This window comes from Elephantulus edwardii, unplaced genomic scaffold (genome assembly GCF_000299155.1).
Source record: "Elephantulus edwardii isolate Elephantulus edwardi_28Jun2011 unplaced genomic scaffold, EleEdw1.0 scaffold00117, whole genome shotgun sequence".
Classification (NCBI taxonomy): Eukaryota; Metazoa; Chordata; class Mammalia; order Macroscelidea; family Macroscelididae; genus Elephantulus; species Elephantulus edwardii.
In genome coordinates, this window is record NW_006399867.1 from 1804982 (window position 1) to 1830671 (window position 25690).

General features: G+C 41.6%; 1 protein-coding gene across 1 annotated transcript in view; it reads right to left on the reverse strand.

The window, feature by feature from the left end:
• Window positions 1-15475: 15475 nt before the first annotated feature.
• The window catches only part of DCTN5 (dynactin 5 (p25)), a 24261-nt gene continuing 14046 nt past the window's right edge, over window positions 15476-25690 (reverse strand). Inside the window, exons 5-6 of the mRNA XM_006892631.1 lie at window positions 20537-20639; window positions 15476-15573 (exon numbers count right to left, since the gene is read on the reverse strand). Of these exons, the coding sequence (XP_006892693.1) occupies window positions 15476-15573; window positions 20537-20639 (201 nt within the window). The remainder of the gene's footprint in view (window positions 15574-20536; window positions 20640-25690) is intronic.

Genomic DNA, 25690 nt, shown 5'->3' on the forward strand with positions numbered 1-25690 from the left:
CTTCTACAGCAAGTGCTTAGGTCCTCCTCACTTTCAGCAAGCAAGTTTGTGTCACCTCGATAATGCAAGTTGTTGATGAATATCAATATCAATGTCACATTCTTCTTCATAAAGTCTACCTTCATGAATGATTTGCTCGGCATACAGATAGCACAGGTATGCAAGAAAGGATGCAACCCTGAGGCACAACTTTCTGGATTTTTAACTATGTAGTATTCCTCTGTTCTGATCGCACAGCAGCTTCTTCTGGGTCTGGGTAAAGATTTAGCATGATGAGCACAGTTAAGGGTTTTGATTCCCATTCTTCTGAATGTTAGTCATAATTTCTTATGATCCACACAGCCTTTGCATGGTCAATAAAACACAAATGAACATTCTTCTGGTATTTTTTGCTTTCAACCAGGATCCATCATACATCAGCAATGATATTTGTGGTGCCATGGCCTCTTCTAAATTCAGCTTGAACTTCTGACAGTTCTCTGTGTTCTGTTCTAGCTGTGTTTTTTTGTTGGTTTTTGGTTTTGGTTGGGTTTGGTGTTTTGTTTTTTTTCTTCTTCTTGTGTATCATCGAATTGGACCTGACTGGCACAGGAGGAGATTGCCTCTCCTTCATCAGTAGAACACTTGGTGGATTCAAACTGTGTGTCTTTGGGACTGCAGCACAGCCACTAGTCTTGCCACTAGGCCACCAGAGCTCCCTTGTTCTAGCTGGTTTTGAATGATATTCAGCAGTATTTTCAAGGATATTGTTAGATAATTTCCACATTTTATTGGATCATCTTTCTTGGGAATGGGAACAAACATGAATCTCTTTCAGTCAGTTAGCCAAACTTCCTGGCACAGACCAGTGGACATGTCCAGGGCTGCATCCATCAGTGAGGAAAGTAAAAGCTCATTACAAAGACAGAGGGAAAAGAAAAGACCAAACTGTGGCTAGAAGAGATACTAAAAATTACACTAGAGCATTAAGAAGTCAAAACAAAGGGAAGAAAAGCTGACATCAAAGGGATGAATGGAAGATTGCAAAGAATAGCTCTAGAAGCAAAACAAAGTACTCTAAAGAAATGATCAAAGAGCTGGAGTTAGAAAATAAAAAGGGAAGAACTTGCTCAGCATTTCTCATTTGGAAAGAACGAAAAAACAATTTCAAGCCTCAAGTCGCAATATTGAAGGATACTGGCAAAATTCATGTATGGGTAAAATCTTGAATGATTCCAAAAGCCTCAAAAGAGATGGTGGGGATATACAGAGTCACTGTACCATTAAGAATCAGCTGACACAGAACCTTTTCAGGAAGTAGCATATGAAGAAACAAGGGTAATGAAGGAATTTCAAGTTTTACTGAAGACTCTGGTGAAAAATCAAGGCCCCAAGAATTGACGGGATACCAGCTGCTTTATTTCAACCAACAGATGCAACCCTAGATTAACATTATAAACCTACCACTGTGTTAATGCTCTGCTACACAGGCACCATTTCCGGTAACTAAGGTATGATTTTTAAGAAGTGGATTCAACCAGTAAAAACAAGTTAGAATAGTTTTAATTCATGAAACAAAAGCCTGTGAAGCACTCACTACATATATGTCTTATTTATTCCATTTAGAAATATTTACTAAAAAAAATCCCAAAAAACAAAAAGCCCCCAACAACTCCAGTAAAAAAAAAAAGTCCCTTATTCTCTTATGCTCTGTACAGTTATTTCCTTTCCCCCCATTCCCTTCCAAACCTGGTCAACCTGGAGCTACAATTTTAGAGTTGTGTCTTTACACTGTATCAATGATGATACTAACAGAAAGAAATTACTCAAGACTTGTTGGGTGGTAGTCACATGGCTGAGACGTTCAAAGATTACCTCATTCAATCCTCAAAATGACCCAAGCAATAAAATTATTTTTCTCAACCCAGCAATTCCACTACTGGGAAAACATTTCCCTAAAGAAATCATAACCGCTACCCAAGCAGATATATGCACACCTATGTTCATTGTGGCTTTGTTCACAATAGCAAGGAGTTGGAAACAACCCAACTGCCCATCAACAAACAAATGGATAGAGAAGCTCTGGTATATTCACACAATGGAATACTATGCTGCATTGAAAAACAAGGAACTCATGCAACATTATACAAAATAGGTGACCCTGGAAGACATTATGCTGAGTGAAATATCTCAGACACAAAAGGGCAAATACTGCATGGTGCCACTGTTGTAAAACAGGACTGACATCAGGGTTAGGGTGAGACTGAGAAAAAGGTGAGAAATAATGTATGCTGCACTGAAACAGATGAGGGAGAGAACTGTTTAAAAGGGATATGTGATTAGGTATTATTGTCATGACAAGAGTCCAGAATGAAGGCAGCACAGTGGAGTGGACTTGGGAGGGAAGGACTGTATAACAATGAAAGAATTTTCTTTTACTTTTCAAAGAGAAGAGCGAATTTGGGGGGGGGGGTGGAAAAATGGGCAGGGAGAAAAATGCAACAATGAATGAATGGGGAAAAAATTATTGTTTCCGTTTTGCTGATGATAAAAGGCACACTTCTGGTTGAGGCCCTTTCTGCTCAATGCCTCAGGCTGTCATGGTATGGTGGGGGTGTTGGTGTTGTTAGCTGCCATTGAGTCAAATACAACTCACAACAACCCTATGAACAACAGACCTGAATTTCATCCTACTCTGTGCTTTTCAATTTCTTTACTGCTGCTTCTGTGGGGGTTATGGATTCAAGAAAAATGAAATTGATGACAACTTCAATCTTTTCTCCATTTATTAGGATAATGTTTATTGGTCCTGTAGTGAGGATTTTTGTTTTATGTTAATGTGTAATGTTGTTGTTGTTATGTGCTGTTGAGTTGCCTGCAACTCATAGTGACCCTATATAGAGAAGCTCTGAAGTCTGCCCTGTCCTGGGCCAGTCTCACTGACTCCAGCACACCTATCCCCAATTGCCCCAGTTACTGTATCAATCCATCTCATCTGGGGTCTTCCTCTCCTGAGCTGTCCCTCCACTCTTCCAACATGATGTCCTTCTCCAAAGACCAATCTCTCCTGGCCACACATCCAAAGTATGTGAGATGAAGCTTCAGAATCCTAGCTTCCAAGGAGAAACTTGGTTTCACCCTCTCCAAGACAGACCTATTTTTTTTTTCTTGGTGGTCCATGGTATGTTCAAGACTCTTCACCAACATCACAACTCGAAGGCATTGATTCTCCTTCTCTCATTCTTAGTCACTGTCCAGGTATCTGATCCATAGCAAGTACTCGCAAAGACCATGGCCTAGATCAGGCACATCTTAGTCTCCAGACTGACACTGTTGCATTTCAGTACTCTGTAGAGGTCCCTGACAGCAGATTTTCCCAGTGCAATTCATCTTTTGATTTCCTGACTGCTGGTGCTAAGAGTACTGATTGTGGAACTGAGCAAATTATAACTGTTAACAATCTCTATCTCTTCTCCATCTATCATGATGCTGCCAATGGCCCAATGGTGAAAATCTTTGCCTTCTTGATCTTCTTCAGTGTTTTAACAACATGCTGTTGCTGAGTCTTCATCCAATCCTGATTCCACTGTCCTCTTCACAAAGCCGAGCTTCTCAGATTACTTGCTCAGCATCCAGACTGAATAGACTGTGACAGGTTACAAGCTGATGATACTTTTCCGGATCCCCATGTTCAAGTACCACAAGCCTAAATCCCTAATTTGTTCAGTGGATCACCTCCCACCAAAAAGCAGCAGCTACCTTGGGGTGGTAGGAATGAGTGTGTCGGAGACGGCGAGGTTGGCACAGGATAGAACAGCGTTTGGGGCTCTTGTACATAGGGTCGCTATGAGTTGCAAGTGGCTCAATGGCACATAACAACACAACCACCACCTTGGGTAAACTCAAGGACTAAAGAACTCTGGGTTCAAATGTCAATCTCTTCACTTACTGCTGTTTTTAAGTACCTTCAATTAAACTCATAGTGATCCTTTAAACAATGGACCTGAACCCTGACTTCTCTGGTGTCATCCTCCTCATCTCTGACATACTCAGACATCATTACAGTCCCTGTGTCAATCCACCTCACTGAGCGGAATTCTCCCCCTTCACTGACCCTCCACCCTTCACTTATTAGTTGTTCTGAATTGTGTCTCCCATAATCCATGTATGTAATAATATGACATGGGACTTACACAATGATCTCCCAGGTCTGAGAAACCAAATAGTTGTTGGAGGATTAAAGATGGAATTCAAAACTCCCTAATCCCATCATAGCCTTAACTGGATGTGTAAGGAGAAATCTTCTAAGGTGTAGCCTTAATACCTCTTAGCTCACTGAGGATGAAACAGGAAAGTGAGTAGAGGGGGACTTTGGTACCATTAAGAAATTGCCACTCCCACAAGCCATCCCTGTCCCCACTTCACCCCACAGCAGGTCCCAGCAGCCCCGGCAGAGAGGCAACCAGACAACCAGCTTTGTGAAGGCTGTGTGGGGGTCGTGGCCCATAGGCACCCTCCCTGCCACCAAGATGCCCCAGAGGAAGGTCAGTAAGGCTAAAGGGGTGGTGAAGATCTCCCGCGAGATCAGCAATGCTGTCAGCCAAGCTGCCTGCAAAAGTGGAAAGGCAGCTTAAAAAGGCAGAAAGAAGTCTTCTGACAAAAAAGTGCAAACAAAAGGGGGGAAGGGAAACAAGGTTGGCTGAAGTGGCCAATCAAGAGCTAAACAGTATGCAGAAAATGGAGACACCAGAGACAAAGAGAGTCCAGCCTCTGATGAACCAGGAGAGAAGGAAGCCAAACGATAGGTGGAGAAAGGATTGAAACTGTTAATGATTTTGTCTTGCTTGGATCCACAATCAACATCCTTGGTACCAGCAGGAAGGAGATAAGGCAAGTGCACTGTCAGGGATCTCCCTTAAATACTGAAGAGTTGTCATGTTAGTTTGAAAACTAAGATGTGCCTAATTCAGGCCATAGACTTTTCAATTGCTTCTATGCATCTAAGATGAATAAGGTTGAAAGAAGAATTGATGCCTTTGAGCTGTGGTGTTGGAAGAAGAGTGAATAGACTGCCAAAATAACAAACAGGCATGTCTTGGAAAGGGGGCACCCAAAGTACTTCCTGGAGGCAAGGATGATAAAGCTTTGTCTCTCATACTTTGGACACATTCTTAGGAGAGGCTATTCCTTGGAAAAGGATATCATGCTTGGAAGGGCAGAGGGTCAGCAAAGAGAGGAAGACTCCCATCAAGATGGATTGACACAGTGACTGCAGCAAGGGGCTCAAGTGTGTCAAAGATTGTGAGGATGGCACAGCGAGGATGAGATTCAGGTGTGTTGTTCACGGCGTCATACCTGACTCAATGGCACCTAACAACAACAACAACAATCTTTTTTTATGAATTTTTTAAAAAATATTTTATTATTTCTTTGTGTGTACCGTCAAGTTGGATCTGACTGGTACAGAAGGAGATTGTCCTCCAGCAGAGCATCTGGTGGATTTGAACTACATACCTCTGGGATTACAGTGTAGCTTCTTGCCACTAGGCCACCAGAGCTCCCCAAAAACCATATCTTATAAGTGGTTCCTGTATCTCTCTTCTTGTACAATCAACCACTTTGTAACAGCAAGTTTTTTAGTATCTTCAAAAGCATTTTCAAGGAGAAGGAAATCTCACTTTTTTAAAGTGTAAATGTAAATTTTGATTTATTTATAAAGTTTGAATACATTGTTTTTCACAAAAGATTCTTCTCATTTCCTTCACCCCACACACCCATCAAATTGTGCAACCCTATTATTAACACCTACCCCCCACCCATCCACACCCTACTATTTCTACCCTGCCCCCCCCACGTGGCAAAGTTTAACCGACAGAAAGTAATAAATATTGGAGAGGATGTGGTGAGATAGAAACTCTGCTACATTGTTGGTGGGATGAGTACAACCACTACGCAAAGCAGTTTGGTGCTTCCTCAAAAAGCTGAACGTAGAAATTCCATATGACCCAGCTATTTCACTGCTTGGAATATACCCCAAGAAAATGAGAACTGAGGCTCAAATGGAAACTTGTACACCAATGTTCACAGCAGCATTATTCACCATTGCGAGAAATGGAAACAGCCCAGATGTCCAAATACAACTGAATGGATTAAGAAGATGTGGTACAGTCACACAATGGAATACCATGCAGCACACAGGAGAAATGATTTTGTAAATTACTACCTAACTTGGTAGGGACTGGAGAGCATTAAGGTAAGTGAAGTGAACTAACTCAGTCCCACAAGGACAAAATACTGTATTAAACCATTACTGTAGAATGAGTAGATTTTTTTTTAAGAGGTGAAATCATTTGCTGCTTGTTTATTTTTGGTACAAACAGAAAATGTGGAATGTTAAAATGAGGGGGGTGGGGAGAGACTTTGTGGTTGTCTTGAGTTGTCAATATAACATCCCATGGGGCATGGGGACAGTGTCTATGTCCCATAATCCAAAGTTTACTTAATGACAGTTTGGAGTCATAGTCATGCAGTTATGACTTGAACATTTTAAATTAAGCCTATTTTCCATGTTTTATAAAAGACACATAAATCATAACATCGTTTGGTAAAATTTTTTTCTTAAATATAACCACTCCCTCCTCATGACTTTCTCCCTGTCGCAACTGTATGGGTTTTGTAACAAGCTTTGGGCATGGTAGTTCAGTTTTCCTAATCACTTTATTTTGTGCTGTGACTGGCTGAAAATTTGAGTATGAAGTGTATATGGTAATAAATTGTGAATTAGAGACTCTGGTGGCCTAGTGGTAAAAATATGTGCTACAATCTCAAAGGCACAAGGTCCAAATCTGCCAGCTGTTCTGCAGAAGGATGGACAATGTCCTGCCATGCATGATTTATTGTCTCTGAAAACGCACCAGAGGGTTGGTTCTGACTCTACAGTACACAAAACAACAATAATGATGTAACAGTTTATCAACAATTGAAAACAATTGTACTTATTTTTCCTCTTAATGAAATTCTTCCTCCAAATTTAAAGCTGGAAAGTCAATGGAATTTAGAAAAGAATTAGAACTACATGGCTTTTTCGATTTTGGGTACATACATTAAGAATTGTGTACATGGGGCTCATAATGTCTCTGTCCTGACCCTCACAGGAAGGCTGGGTCGCAAGCCCTGGCCTGGAAATACCTCTGCCATCCTTTATGTGATTTCTTAGAAAGCTGATATGCTGCCCATGAAGTGAATATATATAAACAAGATAAAGTCTGTGAATTGACTTGAACTCAAGTGTGAAAGCCTATAGCCTAACCATACGGAAGTAGTTCTTCCAATGTTGTCCCGCTCTGTTGACCCTCATGAGAAGACTACTGAAGACTGGGTGCTATATAGGCACAGTGAAGAAATCAGATGACTCCTGGCTGTTGAAAGGATAATGCCTAGGGGTTCTTAAGAACTTGTCCTAAATAAGCAATCATCTAACAGAGCCATCCACCAGCCCATGCATACCAACATATATATGGCAAAAGGATTTTTCATAAAATCCATGCTCAGAGGAGCGATTGTATTAGAGGTTAAAATGTACAGTACTTGGCTTGAAAAAGGTTGAGGTCCATAGCACCACTTTAATGCCATTTTAAAAAAATTCATTTTAATGTAAGTTTACAGAGACTTAGGGTTTCCAGACATTCATTGTTGCACTTTTCGCCCCACCCACCCCTTTCCCCCCAATTCACTCTTCTCCTTGAAAAGAAAAACTCATTGTTATGCAGTCCCTCCCTTCCCCCAAGTCCACTCCACTATGCAGCCTTCTGTATTTACAAGAATACCCATTCATATGTCCGTTTTGAACAGTTCTCTCCCTCATCTGTTTCAAAGCAGTATACATCATTCCTCCCCTCCTATTCTGTCTTCCCTCAACCCCAGTGTCAGTCCCATTTTACAACAGCGGCCCTATGCAACATTTCTCCTTTTGTGACAGAGATATTTCACTCAGCATAATGTCCTCCAGAGTCACCATTTTGCCTATTTCATGAGTTCCTTGTTTTTCAATGCTGCATAGTATTCCATTGTGTGAATATACCAGAGCTTCTCTATCCATTCATTTGTTGATGGGCACTTGGGTTGTTTACAGCTCTTTGCTATTATAAACATGGGTATGCATATATCTGCTTGGGTGGCAGTTACGGTTTCTTTAGGGTAAATTCCCAGAAGCGGAATTGCTGGGTCAAATGATATTTCTATTTGCATCTTTTTGAGAAAGTGCCATACCGCCTTCCACAGTGGTTGCACCATTTTACACTTCCACCAACAGTGAATAAGGGTTCCAGTTTCTCCACAACCTCGCCAGCATTTGATGTTTGCTGCTCTGTTACATTTTGCTATTCTCACTGGGGTAAGATGATCTCATAGTTGTTTTGCAAATAAATCTTTCTTGAAGGGCGTGAACCAGAGTGCTCCTTAGAGGCAAGGTTGGTTAAACTTCTCACTTACATTGGGCACAAAAAGGAAAAAATACATTAAGCAAACAATAATCGAAAAGGACTGGCAACATAAATTTCAGATAAAACAAGCTTCAAGACAACTGCAGCAAATTGGCAGAGCTTCAAGATATAGAAAGCAAATATTAACACATTGAAGAACAAAATCAGTACTGTTGAGTCGGAATAAACTCCTAGCTGACCCTCCAGTGGATTTTCAAAGGCAGTAAATCACACGGGAGAGATTTCCCATCCTTCTCCTATGCAGCAGCTAGTGGATTCGAACCACGGGCCTTAGGGACTGCAGTACAGCTTCTTACCACTAGGCCACTGGAGTTCCCCACAATCACTGTAGGAGACTTCAATATACCACTCACAATGAAGGACAGAATAACTACAAAGAAACTCAACAAAGATGTGGAAAGACTAAACAACACAATTAACAAAATGGATCTCATACAGATCTACAGCATTCCATCAAACAAGAGTACAATATGCATTCTTCTCTAGTACAGAGGAAATATTCTCCAAAATAGAACATATGAGAGGTCACATATAAAATTTCAATAAATTTAAAAGCTTGAAATATTACAAAGCATATCTTCAGATATTCTATAAAATTAGAAATTAACAAGGATGTAAGGGGGGGAAAGCAAGCACATAGAAACTAAACACTCTTGAGTACTATTGGGTAATGTTGTTGTTGTTGTGTGCTGTCAAGTTGGAACTGAACCACAGCAGCCCCTCCAGCAGGTTTTCAAAGGCAGTAAACCGCACGAGAGTAGCTCACAAGGAATAGCTGGTGGGATCAAAACGAGTGCCTTTGGGATTGCTGGACAGCTTCTTACCACTAAGCCACCAGAGCTTGCTTTTAGATAATGGAAAACATTTTTTAAAAAAAGTTTAAAAATTTCTTGAAACAAGAAAGAATGAAAACATGACATACCAAACTCTTTTGGGCACAGCGAAAGCAGTACTCTAGCTTGTCTAAAAATGAGAAAATGGGACACAAGGACAGAGGGCCATGAAACGTCTCTCTGAAAGGGCCAGAGGGAGTAAGAATACCACTGCTTCTCACTGCCCTAGAGCAGAAAGCAGATAAAGAGCCACAGCCCAGACCCACGGTGTCCCTAAAGCCACAGCAAGAGCTTCGTTTATTCGTTGCTGATGTTGACACAGTTACAGTACTGAGAATGAGGTTTGTTAGGGAATTAAGTCGGAGAGTAGGGGAGGCAAAGAATACCACCCAATACAGGTTCAGGTTAGCCCAATTCCAACCTACAATTCCTCAATTAATCCAGGGTCTGCTTTCAGTCCAACAGTCAAATCCAAATCATCCAGCAAAGTTTGCCTCAGAGCAGTTAGAAGTCAGCTTCTCCTTCAAGTACTGGGCAAGAACAGCAAAAGCCTTTATCTGTGGCCTTTATCTCAGGGCCCCTCTTCTTCCACCTTGACAGTTTCTCCACAGCAATGCCAGTCTGTCTACCACCATCAGCAGGGTCTTGCTCTCACCAGGGTCTTGCCCCAGCCTTCCTCAAGTCTTGCTGCCACAAGTCTTGCTTGCCTCAAGTCAAGCTTGCCTGGTGAGGGAAACACGCTTTCTCATCTCTTAGTCCCACAGCTGCTGATGATTTGCAAGATAATGTGCCTGCAATTAAGGTAGCTGGAGACTAAAAAAACCCACAGCAGTAAAAACATACAACAGAAAAAGAAGAACCAAAATGAACACTTAAACATCTCTGACAAGCAAAACCTGCAGTCTCCAGAGGAAAGGAAATAGTAAACAGCAGAGCAGAAAGTAAGGAAATAGGAAATGGGGGTTCAACAAAAGAATTACATAACTAGAAGCTGGTTCTTTGAAAGGTTCTTTAAAATTGGCAAGCCCTTGACAATCAATCTAACAAAACAAAAGAAGTGCAAATAATTTGAATAAAGAATGAAATGGTTTATCTCACAACAGAACCAACTGAAACAAAAAGGATAACAATAAATCCTGTGGAGGACTATGCTCTGCTGGAGAAGGAGGGGGCAATCTCATCCTGTACCAGTCAGATCTGATTTGACGGTACACGTAAAAATAATACAATAAAAATAAATTAAAAAAACAAAACAAACAAACAAAAACCCCTCAAACTCATTGTTATCATGCTGGAACCATCTCATAGCTGACCCTACAGTTTGTTTTCATAGGCTATAAATCTCACAGAAGAAAACTACTTGTCTTTCTCCAGCAGAGCAGCTTATATCTTTAGTTTAGCTATGCAGTTTGGTGCCGTCTTACAGGCTAGTCATATAAGAGCTGCTACACAAACTGATACGTTCACAATCATGTTTATTACAGTACTATCTATAACAGCTCAGAGTTGGAAAAAACTTTAAGGAAAATTTAAGGAAGATTAACAGAGATGAGATGGGAGGAAGAAGAAAATAACTTACCTCTTTAAAAAAAGGAAAAAGTTTTGTGATTGAACCTAACAGCCACTCACTAAAGGTGTGAGAGATTGTGAAGAAGGCACAGGATGGGACAGGGTTCAGATCTGTTGTTCATAAGGTCACTATGTGTTGTACTTGACTCAACAGCACCTAACAACAACAGCAACAGCCTGACTGGATGAAAGGGAAGCCTCCTCCGAAGAGTGGACCATACTGAAGATATGTCTGTCTTCTCTGGCAAAGCAAGAGAGCTTCCCTTGTCCCTAATTCTGCTCATACCTCCAACCTGAACCTGCTGTCTTCAACCTTAATAACCTTGGATTTGTCAGTCTCTGAGCCCAGTCTTGGACCCAGCTGCAGTTCTCGACACTTCTTGGATTCTGCTAGCCAACAATCTGGTCTCCCAGGTACTTCTCTCCTGAGGTCTACTCATAGATCTCAGATTTGTTAACCTCTACAAGCATGTGAAACATTTCTTTGAAATAGATCTCCCACACCACTCTCTTTCTCTCTGAGAGAGTGCATGCTAGAGAGAGGGGTGTGTGTGTGTGTATATATATATATACATACACACACATATCCATACAGATTCCTGTTTCTTTCCATTCCCCCCCAAAAAGGTGATCCAACAGAATGTAGAAATTACCAAATAATATAATTACTATCACACACAAGCAAACTTTTGCTGAGGATTATTAAAAAATGGCTAGAACAGTACATAACTGCCAGAAATTCGAGCTGGCTTTAGAGGAGGCCATGGCATCAGAGGTATCTTCACTGATGTCAGATGAATCTGGGTTGAAAGCAGAGAATACCAGAAGAACATCTGTGTTTTCTTGACTATGCAAAGACATCTAACTCTGTGGATCATAGCAAATTATGGATAACATTCAGAAGAATGAAAATCCCAAAACATACAATTGTGCTAATATGAAAGCCATACCTAGACCAAGAGGCTGTTGTCTCAACAGTGCAGGGAACACTGCATGGTTTAAAATCAAGAAAGGTGTATGTCAGGGTTGTATCATTTCTCCATACCTACTCAATCTGCATGTGGAACAAATTACTTGAGAAGCTGGACTTTCAAAACAACTATGAGATATCATATCACCCCAGTAAACAAAATTTAACAGAACAGCAAACAACAAACGCTGGCAAGGTTGTGGAGAAACTGGAACCCTTATTCACTGTTGGTGGGAGAATCTGGACTTCATGATGAATAATGTGGCATCAGGATTGGTGGAAGACTCATCAACAATCTGCATTATGCAGATGACACAACCTTGCTTGCTGAAAGAGAGGAGGACTTAAAACTCCTGCTGTATAAGATTAAAGACTGCAGCCTTTAATATGAATTATATCTCAAAGTGAAGAAAACAAAAATCCTCACCAACAGGCAACATCATGATAGATGGGTAAAAGATTGAATTGTATACAATTTATACTACTTGGATCTACAATCAACATCCTTGTTACCAGTAGTCAAGAAATCAAAAGGCAGGTTGAATTGGGAAAATGTGCTGTCAAGGACCTCTTTGAAGCGCTAAAGAGCAATGATGTCAGTTTAAAGACCACAGTGCATCTGATTCAAGTGGTATTGTCAATTGCTTGCTATGTATCTGAATGTTGGACAATGAATAAGGATGACTGAAGGAAAGCCAATGGCTCTGAGGTGTGCTGCTGGAGAAGAGTACAGAATATCCCACAGATTGCCAAGAGTATGTCTTGGAGAAGGGACAGCCCAGGTGCTCCTTGGAAGCAAGGACGGTGAAACGTGGTCTCATGTACACTGGGGATGTTGTTAGGAGGGGCAAGTCCTTCAAAAAGGACCATCTTGTTTGGATAGGTAGAGGGTCAGTGTAACAGAGGGAGACCCTCAACACGATGGGTTGACACAATGGCTGAAACAATGGGTTCGAATATATCAGAGATGACAAAGATGGTATTGGGTAGGGCAGGATTCAGATCCATTGTCTATAAGGGTCACTGTGAGTTGTAGTCAACTCAATGGCACAATACAACAACAGTATACACACACACACACACACACACACATCTACTCTGGTAGCAGAGCTCTGGTGGCATAGCCCACAGAGAGCTGTGCTGGTAGCCAAAAGGTTACAAAACTGTGATGATTCTAATATAAGCCACTCTGTGGGACAAAGATGGGCAATCTTCTCTTGTGTGACTGAGTCACACTGGAGAGTAAGCTAGGAGTCATTTCCACATTGCTTTTGCTAGAGAACTATTCTAAGACAATGCCCAAAGTAGTAACTGCTATTATTTTTACTTCTGTGTGCTAATACAACAGTCATTAAGATATATTGTTAGACAAAAGAAGGTGTAGAATAGCACAAATAGTGTTCTCATTTAAATGAATAGAGAGAGGATATAAATAGTTCACATATTCTTATTTCTAGTAGGAGACCAAAAACCTATTCAACACTGTGGCCCCTGGGAAGCAGAAAGTGGGCCTGAGATTCTACAGCGGGGAAATCTACTGTATTATACTCTCCTCCTATATTAATTACATTGATTTTTTTTAAATCCTGTGCTTGAATTAAAATTTTTAAATTATAATTGTTGTAAGAGGCTAAAACACAACATAGACACATTTATAGAGGTTTTCTCTTTATCACAGTCAGCTATGAAATGGGCATTCAGTCACACAACAAAGCAAGCTCCCTTTTGGAAGCATTCAAACACAAACTAGATGATAGTCTGTTAGACATGCCCGGGGTGAGCAAGACGCCAGCCTAGGGAGCATCTAAGCTCTTCTAATTCCAATTTTTTTTATCACGTTATCTTTGTGTTTATTATTGGTTTGCTTACAAAGTTCATATACACTGTGTTTCATACTGTTCTTCACATTGCGTTTTATACTATCATGCTCATGCATTATGTTCTATCAAATTCTCCACCACTGGACCTTGCCCATCATTACTCTCTTTTCACCCAGATCCTCCGAATTCCAAAATTTACCTTTTTGAGGGCTAGGAAAGGAGAGAGGATTTTGGGGAGATGCCAGAAAAAGGCCAAACACACTTGCTGCCAGAGTATCAGATAAAACAAACAGGCATGACCCCAGGCCAAACCAGAACAGAACTGAAGAACAGGAGCCACTCAGGAATGGGTGTGACTCGTCGGTCACTTCTTCCCTTACTGATTTAAGGTACCAATTGTCTCGGTGTTTGTTTCCTCATTAGTAAACTGGGAATAACTAACATCTGCCTTACAGAGTCATTGTGAGAAATGAGTAACCCTGTGAACATTCTGGTCACCTACCCCTTGATACACAGTAACATGCTTTAGGAAGAGAGGCCACACCTTCAATGACTTTTTTCATAATTGTTTTAATAGATCAACACAAAAACTGTGGCAAGACAGAAAAAAATGTAAAAGCCAGTTTTACATCAAATTAGCAGGTATGATTACACAGTTATATATGCAAACCCTACAACCAAGTATTAAGTCAAGAAAGCTCCTGCTAGATTCCAGCTTTCATGGATAAACAGATCTGTACCAGAACTGGACATCAAGCCAGTACACTTGCAAATCTTCCTTTCTAAGCCAAAGTCAGAACAGAAAGAAGGGCTGCATGACCGGAAGGCAGTGGTAAGAACAGCACTGACATGTTTACTTAATCTTCAGGGCCCAGAGCACACAAGGTGGTTCTTAAGGCCAACAAGGATACATTATGTCCAAGGACAGATATTTTGGCCAGAACATGGAGTTTTATGGCAAATACAGGGTTGGGCTGACAGATTCTAGGCCAGAGAACAAGCATTGTAAATGCTGTATCTTCAATGAAATAAGACATCCACCCCTACCTCCAGATACCCTCAGACTGAGTGACTGCCACACGAGCCCTTCTACATGACAGACTCAAACCTGGGACTTGGTCCCTTCTTTTACTGAAGTCTAAAGACCCAACCACAGAATGCTAGAAGGTCTTACTAACCAGTCTGGGGACTGCTAAGGTCATTTTGGGAACAGAAGAAATACTTGCCAAGAAATATAAGTTTCAGTGTCCAAAAGGAATCTAGATTCTGAAAATAATAGACAAAAACAAAAATAAAACCCCAACATTTTAAAACAAAACCTTTCTTTCCTAGGATTATGAGCTATTATGGTAACTGGCCAGTGTCTTAGCAGCAGAGAGACTGAGGCTGCTATATAGAAGTGTGAGCACATTGTCAGCAGGTCATCAGCAGCAGACCAGCTACATAACCACCATGTGCAGACAGTGCTCCTGCTCAGCTGGCTGCTTCAGGCAGGACCTATCCACACTCAGGACCATCAGGCAGGGGTGTTATAAAGACCCCAGGTGTATGAAGTTAATAAAACTTAAGCACAATGTTAGGAGACACTCCTCCAGATGTTCTGTCATTAAGTTCTTGAGAACTCAGTGCCTTGAAGGATTGAAAATTTTTAAAGAAAATTTTTTTTTTGTTAAAAAAAAAAAAAGAAGGGCAGGTGGATGGTGTCAAACACATGACCTCTTTGTAGATGTTGACTGGCTCTTTGGCTCCCCAAGTTCATCTTAGAGCTCAAGCAAATTCAAGACACAGGGCAAGGCAGAGGCACTAGACTTGTGTCAGTGGCAAAAACTTCTGATAGTAGCTCTTGGTGACATCAATCATCAGTTCCTGGGTACATTCTGGGAGCTCTCCTGAGAAGAGGCCTAGGGAAAAGAGAGATCTGGTCAACCAGGTGGAGTCACTGAAAGCTGGTAGCTCTCACTTCTGTCTAAACTTCCAAAAGGCAACATTAGCGTTTTATATGCTTGCCAGGCTACTCCTCTTCTGTACTAATAGAATAGTTCACTGTCTGTATATTCTTGACGCTGTGATATTGTATACATGCACATGACAGAAATAATAGTTACTAAAATTAAAAAATGAAGACGCACACACCAGAGAAATTAGTATATTACTATGTAATCTGAAGAGTTAAGCATTTGATTTACTACATCAGAGGTGGTTCCATCCTGGATTGTCACCCTAGTGTGACACCAAAGACTGTCCTGCTGGCCACATGACCAAACTAAATCCAAAGCTCAAATATATTCGACACAGACAAATATGGAGGAGAGTGGGATAAAAAGACGGGGCAATCACAGTTAACAATGTCAGAGGAAGAAAGACATTGTTTCATAAACATCTAGTGAGAGTGCACACCTCTTGGAGGATAATTCAGGAACACAGTGGAAGCCATGAGAGCTGGAACTCAATGAGGTGGCCTTGTTCTTTTCAGGTCTTGGAAGTGATCTACCTTTGACAGCCTACAGTCCTCCCACTTGGGGCTCTCTCTATTGAATGGAAAATATTTGTGTTTTCCTTTTCTGACAAGTTTAAACCTTACATAATTTCCAGTGTTCACGGGTTTTACTACAACAAAAATTTTGACGTTCTTATGGTAGGACCTGAAAATATCCCACAGGTAATGTGGTGATTTCTCAATTACTCAACAATATGTGTTTGAGAGTGTTCCAAGAGCAAAGATACTAATGGCGACAAACAAGGTACAATGGGTAACAATCCATTATTACTAGGGGACTTCTTAGGTACACCTGGGGGACATTACATGCCAAGAAAAATGTAACTACAACCAGCTGAACAAAAATGATGAAAATGTTCTTGTATATTGAAAAATGTAATTAGTGTTAAAACCATTTTGTGTAAAAATTGTTGATTAAGAACCTAAAATGCCATGTAAACCTTTACTAAAACACAATTAGGTATTATTTTTAAAAAGGAAGAGAAACCACTTGTGGAGCACAGTTCTACTCTGACACATATGGTGGTACAATGTCTCAGAATCAATCTGGTGGCAAGTGGATGATCTGCATAAACCCAGGAAGCCATATGACTACATTGTGGCAAAATGAATTCCTTATATATGATCTTTCTAGCCATGGTCTCATAATTCTTACAAAATGATTGACTAAAAGTATGCAAATTGAGAGGCTTATGGTCCAGTGAGGGCACTGGCCACTAAATGGCACAGCTGGAAGGATCATGTTTTTAAATTGGCAAGGGGTGGGCTTCTTGAAGGGTCAAGTGCATAAATGTTCAGGGCCCTCACTACTATTAAAATGAGTTGAGAGCGCAACATGGCCTTTGGATCTAGGGTCCTTGTGCTGAGAACCTCCTAGACTCCTAGACCCAGAAGAGAGAGCTGTAACACTGAAAATGGCTTGATATGACAGAACAGCAGCAGTGGACATGCCAGTTCATGGAGCAAGGAAACTGCAATGGGTTTGCCAGTCCAGGCATGAGAGCTAAGGGTCTTCAGGTCAGAGACTTGTCAGTGGATTGAAAAGAGAGCTGCAACACAGGCCTGTGCAGGACAGAGGCTTGAATGTGTAGGTACTGAGTTCTTCCTACAGCAAGGAGGAGACTGCTGCCTCAGGGCAAGAGCTTGCCAGGGGGGCTAACAGAACTAAAACACTTGCTTGAGCAGGTCAGGAGGGGCCTGAGTCTGCTCCACACAGGAGGTGAAAATTGCCATGGAGGTAGCACAACAGCCAAAGATTCCTGCAGGTCAGAGAACATGGCAGGAACTGCCAAAGTGGCCGGCAAGGCCCAGTGTGGGAGCAGGAGCCTCAGGAACCAAGCAGGCCACCCTGTGTTGTAGTGGTAACACTGACAGTGGACAGCAGTGACTGGAACCTCAGGACATCTGCCAGAATGGATGTGGGTAATTTGCGAAAGGGGAAGTTGGTTACTTCTTTAAAAAAAAATAATGCTGTGATGGAAAAGGAGGGACAATCAGATCCGATTTGACAGTACACTCACAAAAAATTAATAAAATTTTTAAATAATTGAAAAATAAAATGTTATTTTGTTTACAGTTTGCTTCCTATAAATAATAGCTTAATGACTGTCACTTTGCAAAAAAAAAAAAACACAACAGAAGATGTAATCTCAAATGTAACATCAAAAGAAATGAGGTAAAGAGCTACATACAGCTAAGAAAAGTTGTCCAAGAGAGACTATTAAATAAAGAAAGAAAGCAAGTTTCACTCGTGGCATTAGCAGCCAGGAAATTAAAAGACATATTGCATTAGAAAAGTCTGCTGTCAGAGAACGCTCCAAGGTACTGAAGAGCAATGATGTCAGTCTGGCAACTAAGGTGCACCTGATACAGGCCATGGTCTTTGCAATCACTTGCTATGCATCAGAGAGCTGGACAGTGACTAGGGATCATAGAAGGAGAATTGATGCCTTGAGCTGTGGTGTTGGTGAAGAGTACTGAATGTACCATGGACTGCTAAAAGAACAAACAGTTTGTCCTGGAGAGGGTGAAGCCAGGCTGCTCCTTGGGGGTAAGGATTCTGCAACTAAGCTTCATCTGACATACTCTGGACATGATGCAAGGAGAAACGAGTCCTTGAAGACGGATGTCTTGCTTGGGAGGGTGGAGGGACAGCGCAGGAGAGGAAGACCTTCGAGGAGATGGGTTGATTTAGTGACTGAAGTAATGAGGGTAGGTGTGTCAGAGATAATAAGATTGGCACAGGATAGAGCAGGGTTTAGGGCTGTTGAATGTAGCATCACTATGAGTCGCAGGTGACTTGACGGCACATAAAAAAAGAAGAAGTTTCAGAACAGTGTAGAGGGGAGTAGCAAGAACATGATTCTACTTACATAGGAATTAACAATTCCATATACCCGTATCAGATACCCCTATACTCTCATCTACATATATACAGCACAGAGGAGAGGAGAGGAGAGGAGAGAAGAGGAGAAGGACATCATGCTTGGGAGGGTGGAAGGACAGCGCAGGAGAGGAAGACCATCTATGAGGTGGATTGATTCAGTGACTGGGGTAATCGGGGTGGGTGTGGCAGAGACAGTGAGACTGGCACAAGACAGAGCAGGGTTTAGGACTGTTCTACAAAGGGTCGCTATGAGTCGCAGGCAACTCGATGGCATATAACAACAACAACAACAGGTCATTGAATTTAAGATGCAAAATGTACACACTTCTTACTCAGATTCTTAAGGGAGAGACTTAAACTCAAACTCTCTGCTATGTGTAGGTCCAAGGCTATATGCTCCCATCACCACCTAAGTATTAAGCCCTAAACCACCTTATCACAAACACAGCCTCTCTCAGGCATGCTGATAGCTTGGGCTTATGTGCTACAGTGGATCATGAGCACGACTCTTCTATACCACTGTCTTTGTCACTCTCATTACTTTGCTGGTAGGACTATGCACAAGTGAGGCATTTGTGGCTCACTGAGGGGACTGGATAGCTTGCTAATAATGTAAATAAGGTAAGTGGCAACTTTGGGTGGCAATATGCAAATAAAAGACATAAGATGCTAATATGCCATTCTGCTAGGCTAAAACTGAGCTGGCTCAGGGGCAGATGATCCTATGAAGGAAAAAGAAGCAGCGAGTGGAGGGTATCCTTCAGACCACAGATCTATGCGAGAACCAGAGACAGGAAACTGTCAAGCCAGAACTGGCAAGCTGGCACAAGGTGACAGCAATGCAGTAGCAGCAGCGGCCACAAATGTGGCAAGGAACCAGAGACTGAAGGGAGACAAAGTTGTAGGTTTTCGATCCATGGAGCTAGAGCTGTGTACCTTCAGGTCCAGGCAAAATGGGGGTGGCCCTAGTCTCTACTGTTGTTGTTGTTGTTAAGTGCTGTCGAGTCGCTGGCAACTCATAGCAACCCTATGAAGGAGAGTCCTCGACGCTTGGGTGCCTTTCATCCTCTCTCCAGGTTCATAGGGTTTCCGGAGGCAAGCCATTATGGAAGTGGATGCCACTCCTTCCAAAGTCTCTACTACGAAGAGCTAAAGGAGCTTGGTAACAGCTCGGGTGGTGGGAGCTAAGGCCAGGTTGACATTAGGAGGGAGACCTGCTTTTCAGCTCAGGTGAGAAGAGGTTATCTTGATTGAAGAAATACATTCTAAATGTTCCCAAACTACTTCCCTAACAAAGTCTATGCACCAAAAAGCAAACCACGCCCATCACCACTGAGTGATTCCAACTCACAGTGGCCTGCCTTTGGATTTCTGAGGGGGAAATGTCCGTCTTTCTCCCACCGAGTGGGTGATGGATACAAAGCACTGTTCTTTTGGTGAGCAGCCAAACTGCTGATCACCCACTATACCCGCAGAGCTTCTTAATAAACCCTATAGTTCTAAGTATTGCCTCCAAGTTTGGTGTGGCCACTGAAATGAACGCTCAAGGCCAGCAGAGGAGCAGTGCACTGTGGGAGGGACAGTGGTGCTGGAACTGGTAGAAGATATGGAGCGTGGGAGTCAGTCTGACCTCTCAGGGGGCAGTTTTGTGCTGTTCCTAGGAATCTTTCTTCCTCGAGAAGTCAATGAAGAGCAGCTGTTGCCTCCTCTACCACCAGTACATAGTTTTTACAGCTTAGTTTCCTCTTTCTTTTTTAACCTTAGTCATTTTCTTCTTTTCTTGTGACCCCAATTGTACGTTTTACCATATCTGTGACATTTTATATACCGTTTCTAGGTACTTATTAGCAAGAGACTTTTTAAGTTAACACATGATAACAACCACATATTATTAGAGATGGAATCATGTATTACATAGGCGATGAAAATAAACTTGATGTATGAAAAGGTTAAAATAAACTTAATCAACAGTCAAAGTTACCTGGACATCCTGAGAAGATGGTGAACGGGGGGACCACAGTTTCTGGGGGTAATACTGTGTTGTCAAGAATTTTGCAACAGTCTTTCAACACACACCTGCGCCCCTGAAATGAAAATGTGATTAATACAAATGTAATCAGAGTCACTGCAGTGAACATGTAGAAACTGACAAACTGGGAAAATTTTGCTGTATATACTGTTAATTAATAACAACAAAATAAGTAAAAAATCATTAAACATGTTGTTAATGGGAAATGGGAAGAAAAGCTGTCTAGTCTACGGTGTGGAAGGATATTTTCTGTTTTCCCCAGTCCTGGTAACACAGCCGGAAGGACAAGCAGAGTAGAGGTATGTACAAATGCACAGGACACTAAGCTGTATGCTAGGGACATTTCAAATTACCCTGGGCAATATCGACTACGTGGCTTCACTCCTTCAAGAGTTGTTTTCTTTGTTATTTGGTTTAACAGACACTTGTTCTGCGTGCCCAAATATCCTTGTGCTTTCTTCTGATGCTAGAGCCTTTATTGTCCTTGGGGAGCCACATCTATTCCCATCTCAGTTCATGTGCTTTGCTCCCCCATCCTCCACAACACACACCTGGCCACAGAGACTGGCTTAGGGTATCAATATACAAGCCAAATTAGTGTGATGACTCTTAATCTCAGAGCTACTGGTGAGACTACCGTGGGGTTCCAGAGGCTACAGTGGAAGCTTGACTAGCCACTTCCAGGGAGCACTGAGCAAAAGAAAACAGAGAACATTCCTTAAAGCATAATACACACAAATGAAAAAAGGCTGCAGAAAAGAAAAGGGGAAATCCTATTTTCATTGTGTATACCCTCAGGCATTATACAGTCTATAAGCACCTGCGATGGACTGAATTTTACTCTCCAAAATACAGATGGAGAGGGCATCCCCTAGAGGTGGCATTTTGAATTTTGTTATATACCATGAACTGCTAGAAGAACAAACAGATTCATCCTGGAGAAACTGAACCCAGATGGCTCCTTGGAGGCAAGGATTCTGCAGCTTCATCTGACACACTTTGGACATGTTGCAAAGGGGAACCAGTCTTTGGAGAAGGACATCATGGTTGGAAGGGTGGAGGGAGAGCACAAGAGAGAAAGACTCAAAAAAAAAAAAGAGAGAAAGACTCCTGATGAGATGGATTGACACAAGTGACTGGGGTGATCGGGGGGGTAGGCTTGTCAGAGACAATAAGGTTGGCTCAGGATAGAGCAGGGTTCAGGGACATTGTAGATAGGGTCACTATGAGTCTCAGGTGACTCAATGGCACATAACAACCACAACAACAATCCTCCTGAACTGTAGGGAGGGAGCTCTGGTGGCTTAATGGTAAGGAGCTGCACTGCCAACCCAAATGCATAAACCCTTCGGCTGCTCCATGGAAGAAAGACAAGCCATCTCCTCCTATGCGATTTATAGCCTCTGAAAACCCACGGGAGGGTCTGCTGTAAGTCACTTCTGACTCGATGGTATATACAACAACAGCAAAGCTCTAAGAGATAAATTCTGTTGTTATAGCCATCGACTTGCATAGGTACCTCAGTTACAGGAGCACTGGAAAATTATGACAGTCCTTTTCTCAAGCAGAGAAATGTTACTAACTTTGGTTTCAAAACCATTCTAGACAGATTGGTAAACAGAAGCATTTTTTTTCCTTCTTTTTAGGAAAAATAAAGCAGGTGCTTCTCTGCCTCAGTAATCTGGCGAGAACTGAAAGGGATACAGCTTTACCCTTTTTTTCTACCTTTTCATTTCTCCACAGAGTAAAATCGTTGCTTGTATTACTACTTTATAGTAATACAATGCTTGTATTAACTACCCCTGGTGGCCTAGTCTGCAGGGAGTCACATTGCTAACCCACAGGTCACACCTCTCTGGTAGTTCAAATCCAGTAGCAGCTTTGTAAGAGAAAGATGTAATGTCAATTACACCTCTGCTGTCATTTACAGCTGCTGAAAACTCACTGGAAGGTCTGCAGTAGGTTAGGTCTGACTCCACAGCAAAGACTTGACTTTCTCTACATCCTTGAAGAAATCCTGGTAAGTGCAACAGTTTAGTGTTCAGCTACTAACACGAAGCCTGGCAGTGTGAACCCAGCCAGCAGTTCTGCAGAAGCCAGAACAGCTTCCGTAGAGATGGCAGCCAAGAAAAACTACACGAGGCAGGTCTCTGTCACAGGAAGTCTCTGAGAGTTGAAAAATCACCTGGATGGTGGCACTGGCACTGGCACTGGCACCACCACCACCACCACCTCCTCCTTGTACAAATACTTTAGCCTCAGTTTCCTCATCTGAGAAACAGTTTGCTTTTGTAAAAGCAAACTTATAGGATTGTCAGGATTAGAGATAAAAATGTAAAACTCAAATAAAAATTACAGTATGTATTACTATTGTAAGTGCCTTAGAGATACAAGGTCTCAGTCCCAGGAGGTACACAATTTGAGCTTACCAGTCCAGTCACTCTGTTCAAGAAAAGACTTGCTCCCATAATGAGTACAGATTAGGAAACTCTATGTGGAAGTTCTAGTCTGTCCTGTATGGTCGCTATGAGTCAGAACGGACTGGAAAATATTGAACAACAGTTATGTCTGCTTGTTACATTTTCCCTCCAATCATGTAGGCTACTGTGAGTAACATCACCACCTTTGATGGTTTTCCCCTATCCTTGAGGAAGTTAGACAACCAGATGGGATGCTGTAGGGAAGGTTCTGTGTCATGGGAATGGTAGCACGTGTCAGTGAGACCCTGAAGGAGTTCCTGCAACCAGGATTCTAGCATTCCAAAAGAATTCTGTTCAGATCACTGGAGAAATTATAATTAGGTATTTATAATACCAAAGAATAATCCTAGCAGGAACTGGCATATTAACAACTGGTACAAAAAGTACAGCACTTAACCCTAGGACCACACTTGCATATTCAGGCAATGGAGATACAACTGGAATTTTAGTCCTTCAGACATTTTGTTCTGGGAGCAAAGGACAAGGCTATCATGGTGATGCCATTACCACACCAGGGAAAATATAAGGAAAAATAAAACAGAAAATGTCAGAAAAAGGTGGCTTAGAAGACTAGTTTATAAAAACAATTATGAGATCTCATCTTATCCCAGCAACAATAGCAAAGTTCAACAGAGCAGCAAACAACAAATGCTACCAAGACTTTAACAGACTGGAATCTTTATTCACTGTTGGTGGGAGTGTAAAATGGTGCAACCACTATGGAAAGCTGTCTGGTACTTTCTCAAAAAGCTGGAAATAGGAATATCACTTGATCCAGCAATTCCACATTATTGGGAATATATCCTAGACAAACCAGAGCCATGGCTCAAACAGATGTACACTCAACCATGTTTACTGCTGTGCTATTCAAAATAGCAAGGAGATGGGAACAACCCAAGTGTCCATCAACAAATTAATGGATAAAAAAAGAATATATTCACACAATGGAATACTATGCAGCACTGAAAAACAAGAAACTTATTTAACATTCCATAACATGGATGACCCTAGAGAAGATTATGCTGAGTGAAATATCTCAGTCACAAAAGGACAAATACTGCATAACAGCACTATAACAAAACAGGACTAATGCAGGGGGTTAGAGGGAAGAGGGGATAGATAAAACACACTGCATTGGAATAGATGAAGGAAAGAACTGTTTAAAAGGAATATATGATTAGGCATTATATGTATAACAACAGTCCAGAATAAGAGTTACAGTGCAAAGAGGACTGGAGGGGGAGGGGGACTTGTACAACTACGAATTAACTTTTGTTGTTGTTACTGTGTGCCATCGAATCAGATCCGACTAGCACAGGAGGAGACTGCCCCTCCTCCTCCAGTAGAATAATTTAAAAAAAAAAAAAAAGGAAGTGAACTACATGGAGGAATAATGGAGGAGTAAGGAAAATGTGAAACAATGAATGAATGAAAATCTAACTTTTTTGTAAAATTTTGCTAAAAATCACAATTTTTTTAAAAAGGAAAAAAATATTTTTTTAAAAAAAAATACGACAAGCTTTTGTCAGAAAGGACACTGGATGAATCCTGCCATCTTTCCCTTTTCATCAGTATCAGGCTTTCTGTTTATAATTCATACAAAAAAGGAATTCCTCTGGAGTGTGAATATAAAGCAAAACAAGTACTTCTTTTAATTCTTATTAGCAAATCAAGTTGGAATCATTTTTGCAGCAACATGGTGAAGTCTCTCCTGCACTGTCCATCTTTACTGTTCCCTTGTTTGTTATGTGCCATCAAGTCACCTGCAATTCATAGCTATGTAAAGCAGCTCTGAACCCTGCCCTGTCTTGAGCCAGTCTCACTAATTCTGACACATCAACCCCCAATGCTCCAGTTACTGGATCAATCCATCTCCTCTGGGTTCTTCTTCTCCTGTGCTGTCCCTCCACCCTTCCAAACACGATGTTCTTCTCCAAGAACCAGTCTCTCCTGGCCATGGAGCCTCAAAATCCTAGCCTCCAAGGAGAAACTTGGTTTCACGCTCTCCAAGACAGATTTGTTCTCTTGGCGGTCCATGGTATGTATGTTCAAAACTCTCTTCTAGCACCACATTTCGAAGGCATCAATTCATCTTCTGTCATCCTTAGTCACTGTCCAGCTCTCTAATGCACTGTAATTAACTGTGAAGACCATGGCCTGGACTAGGTGCATCTTAGTTTCATTTCAGCAGATTTTTCCAGTGCAATTCATGTTTTGATTTCCTGACCGCTGGTGTTACGAGTGTTGATTGTGAAGCCAAGCAAGCTACAATTGTTAACAACCTCCATCTCTTATCCATTTACCATCGCGCTGCCAATTAGCCCAGTGGTGAGAATCCTGTGGACAGGGCTTGCGCAGGTAGGGAGGAGTCCAAGGAATGGTTATGTAGCAGGGAAAGGGAAGAGACAAGACACACGTGGCTTGGGTGGGGAGACAGTAAAAGTATTGGTTATCTCTGTAAGAGAAGTGCCTTTCATCTGCTTGGTAAAATGCTTGTCTGTCAGATATTGTTCTAAAACTAAACATCCAAATTAAAACAGACTTGGAAGAAGGATTGGCCATCCACTTCAAAAATATAATAGGCCTTTGAAAACCCTATGTACTGTAGAGCACTGCTCCCTTAAGG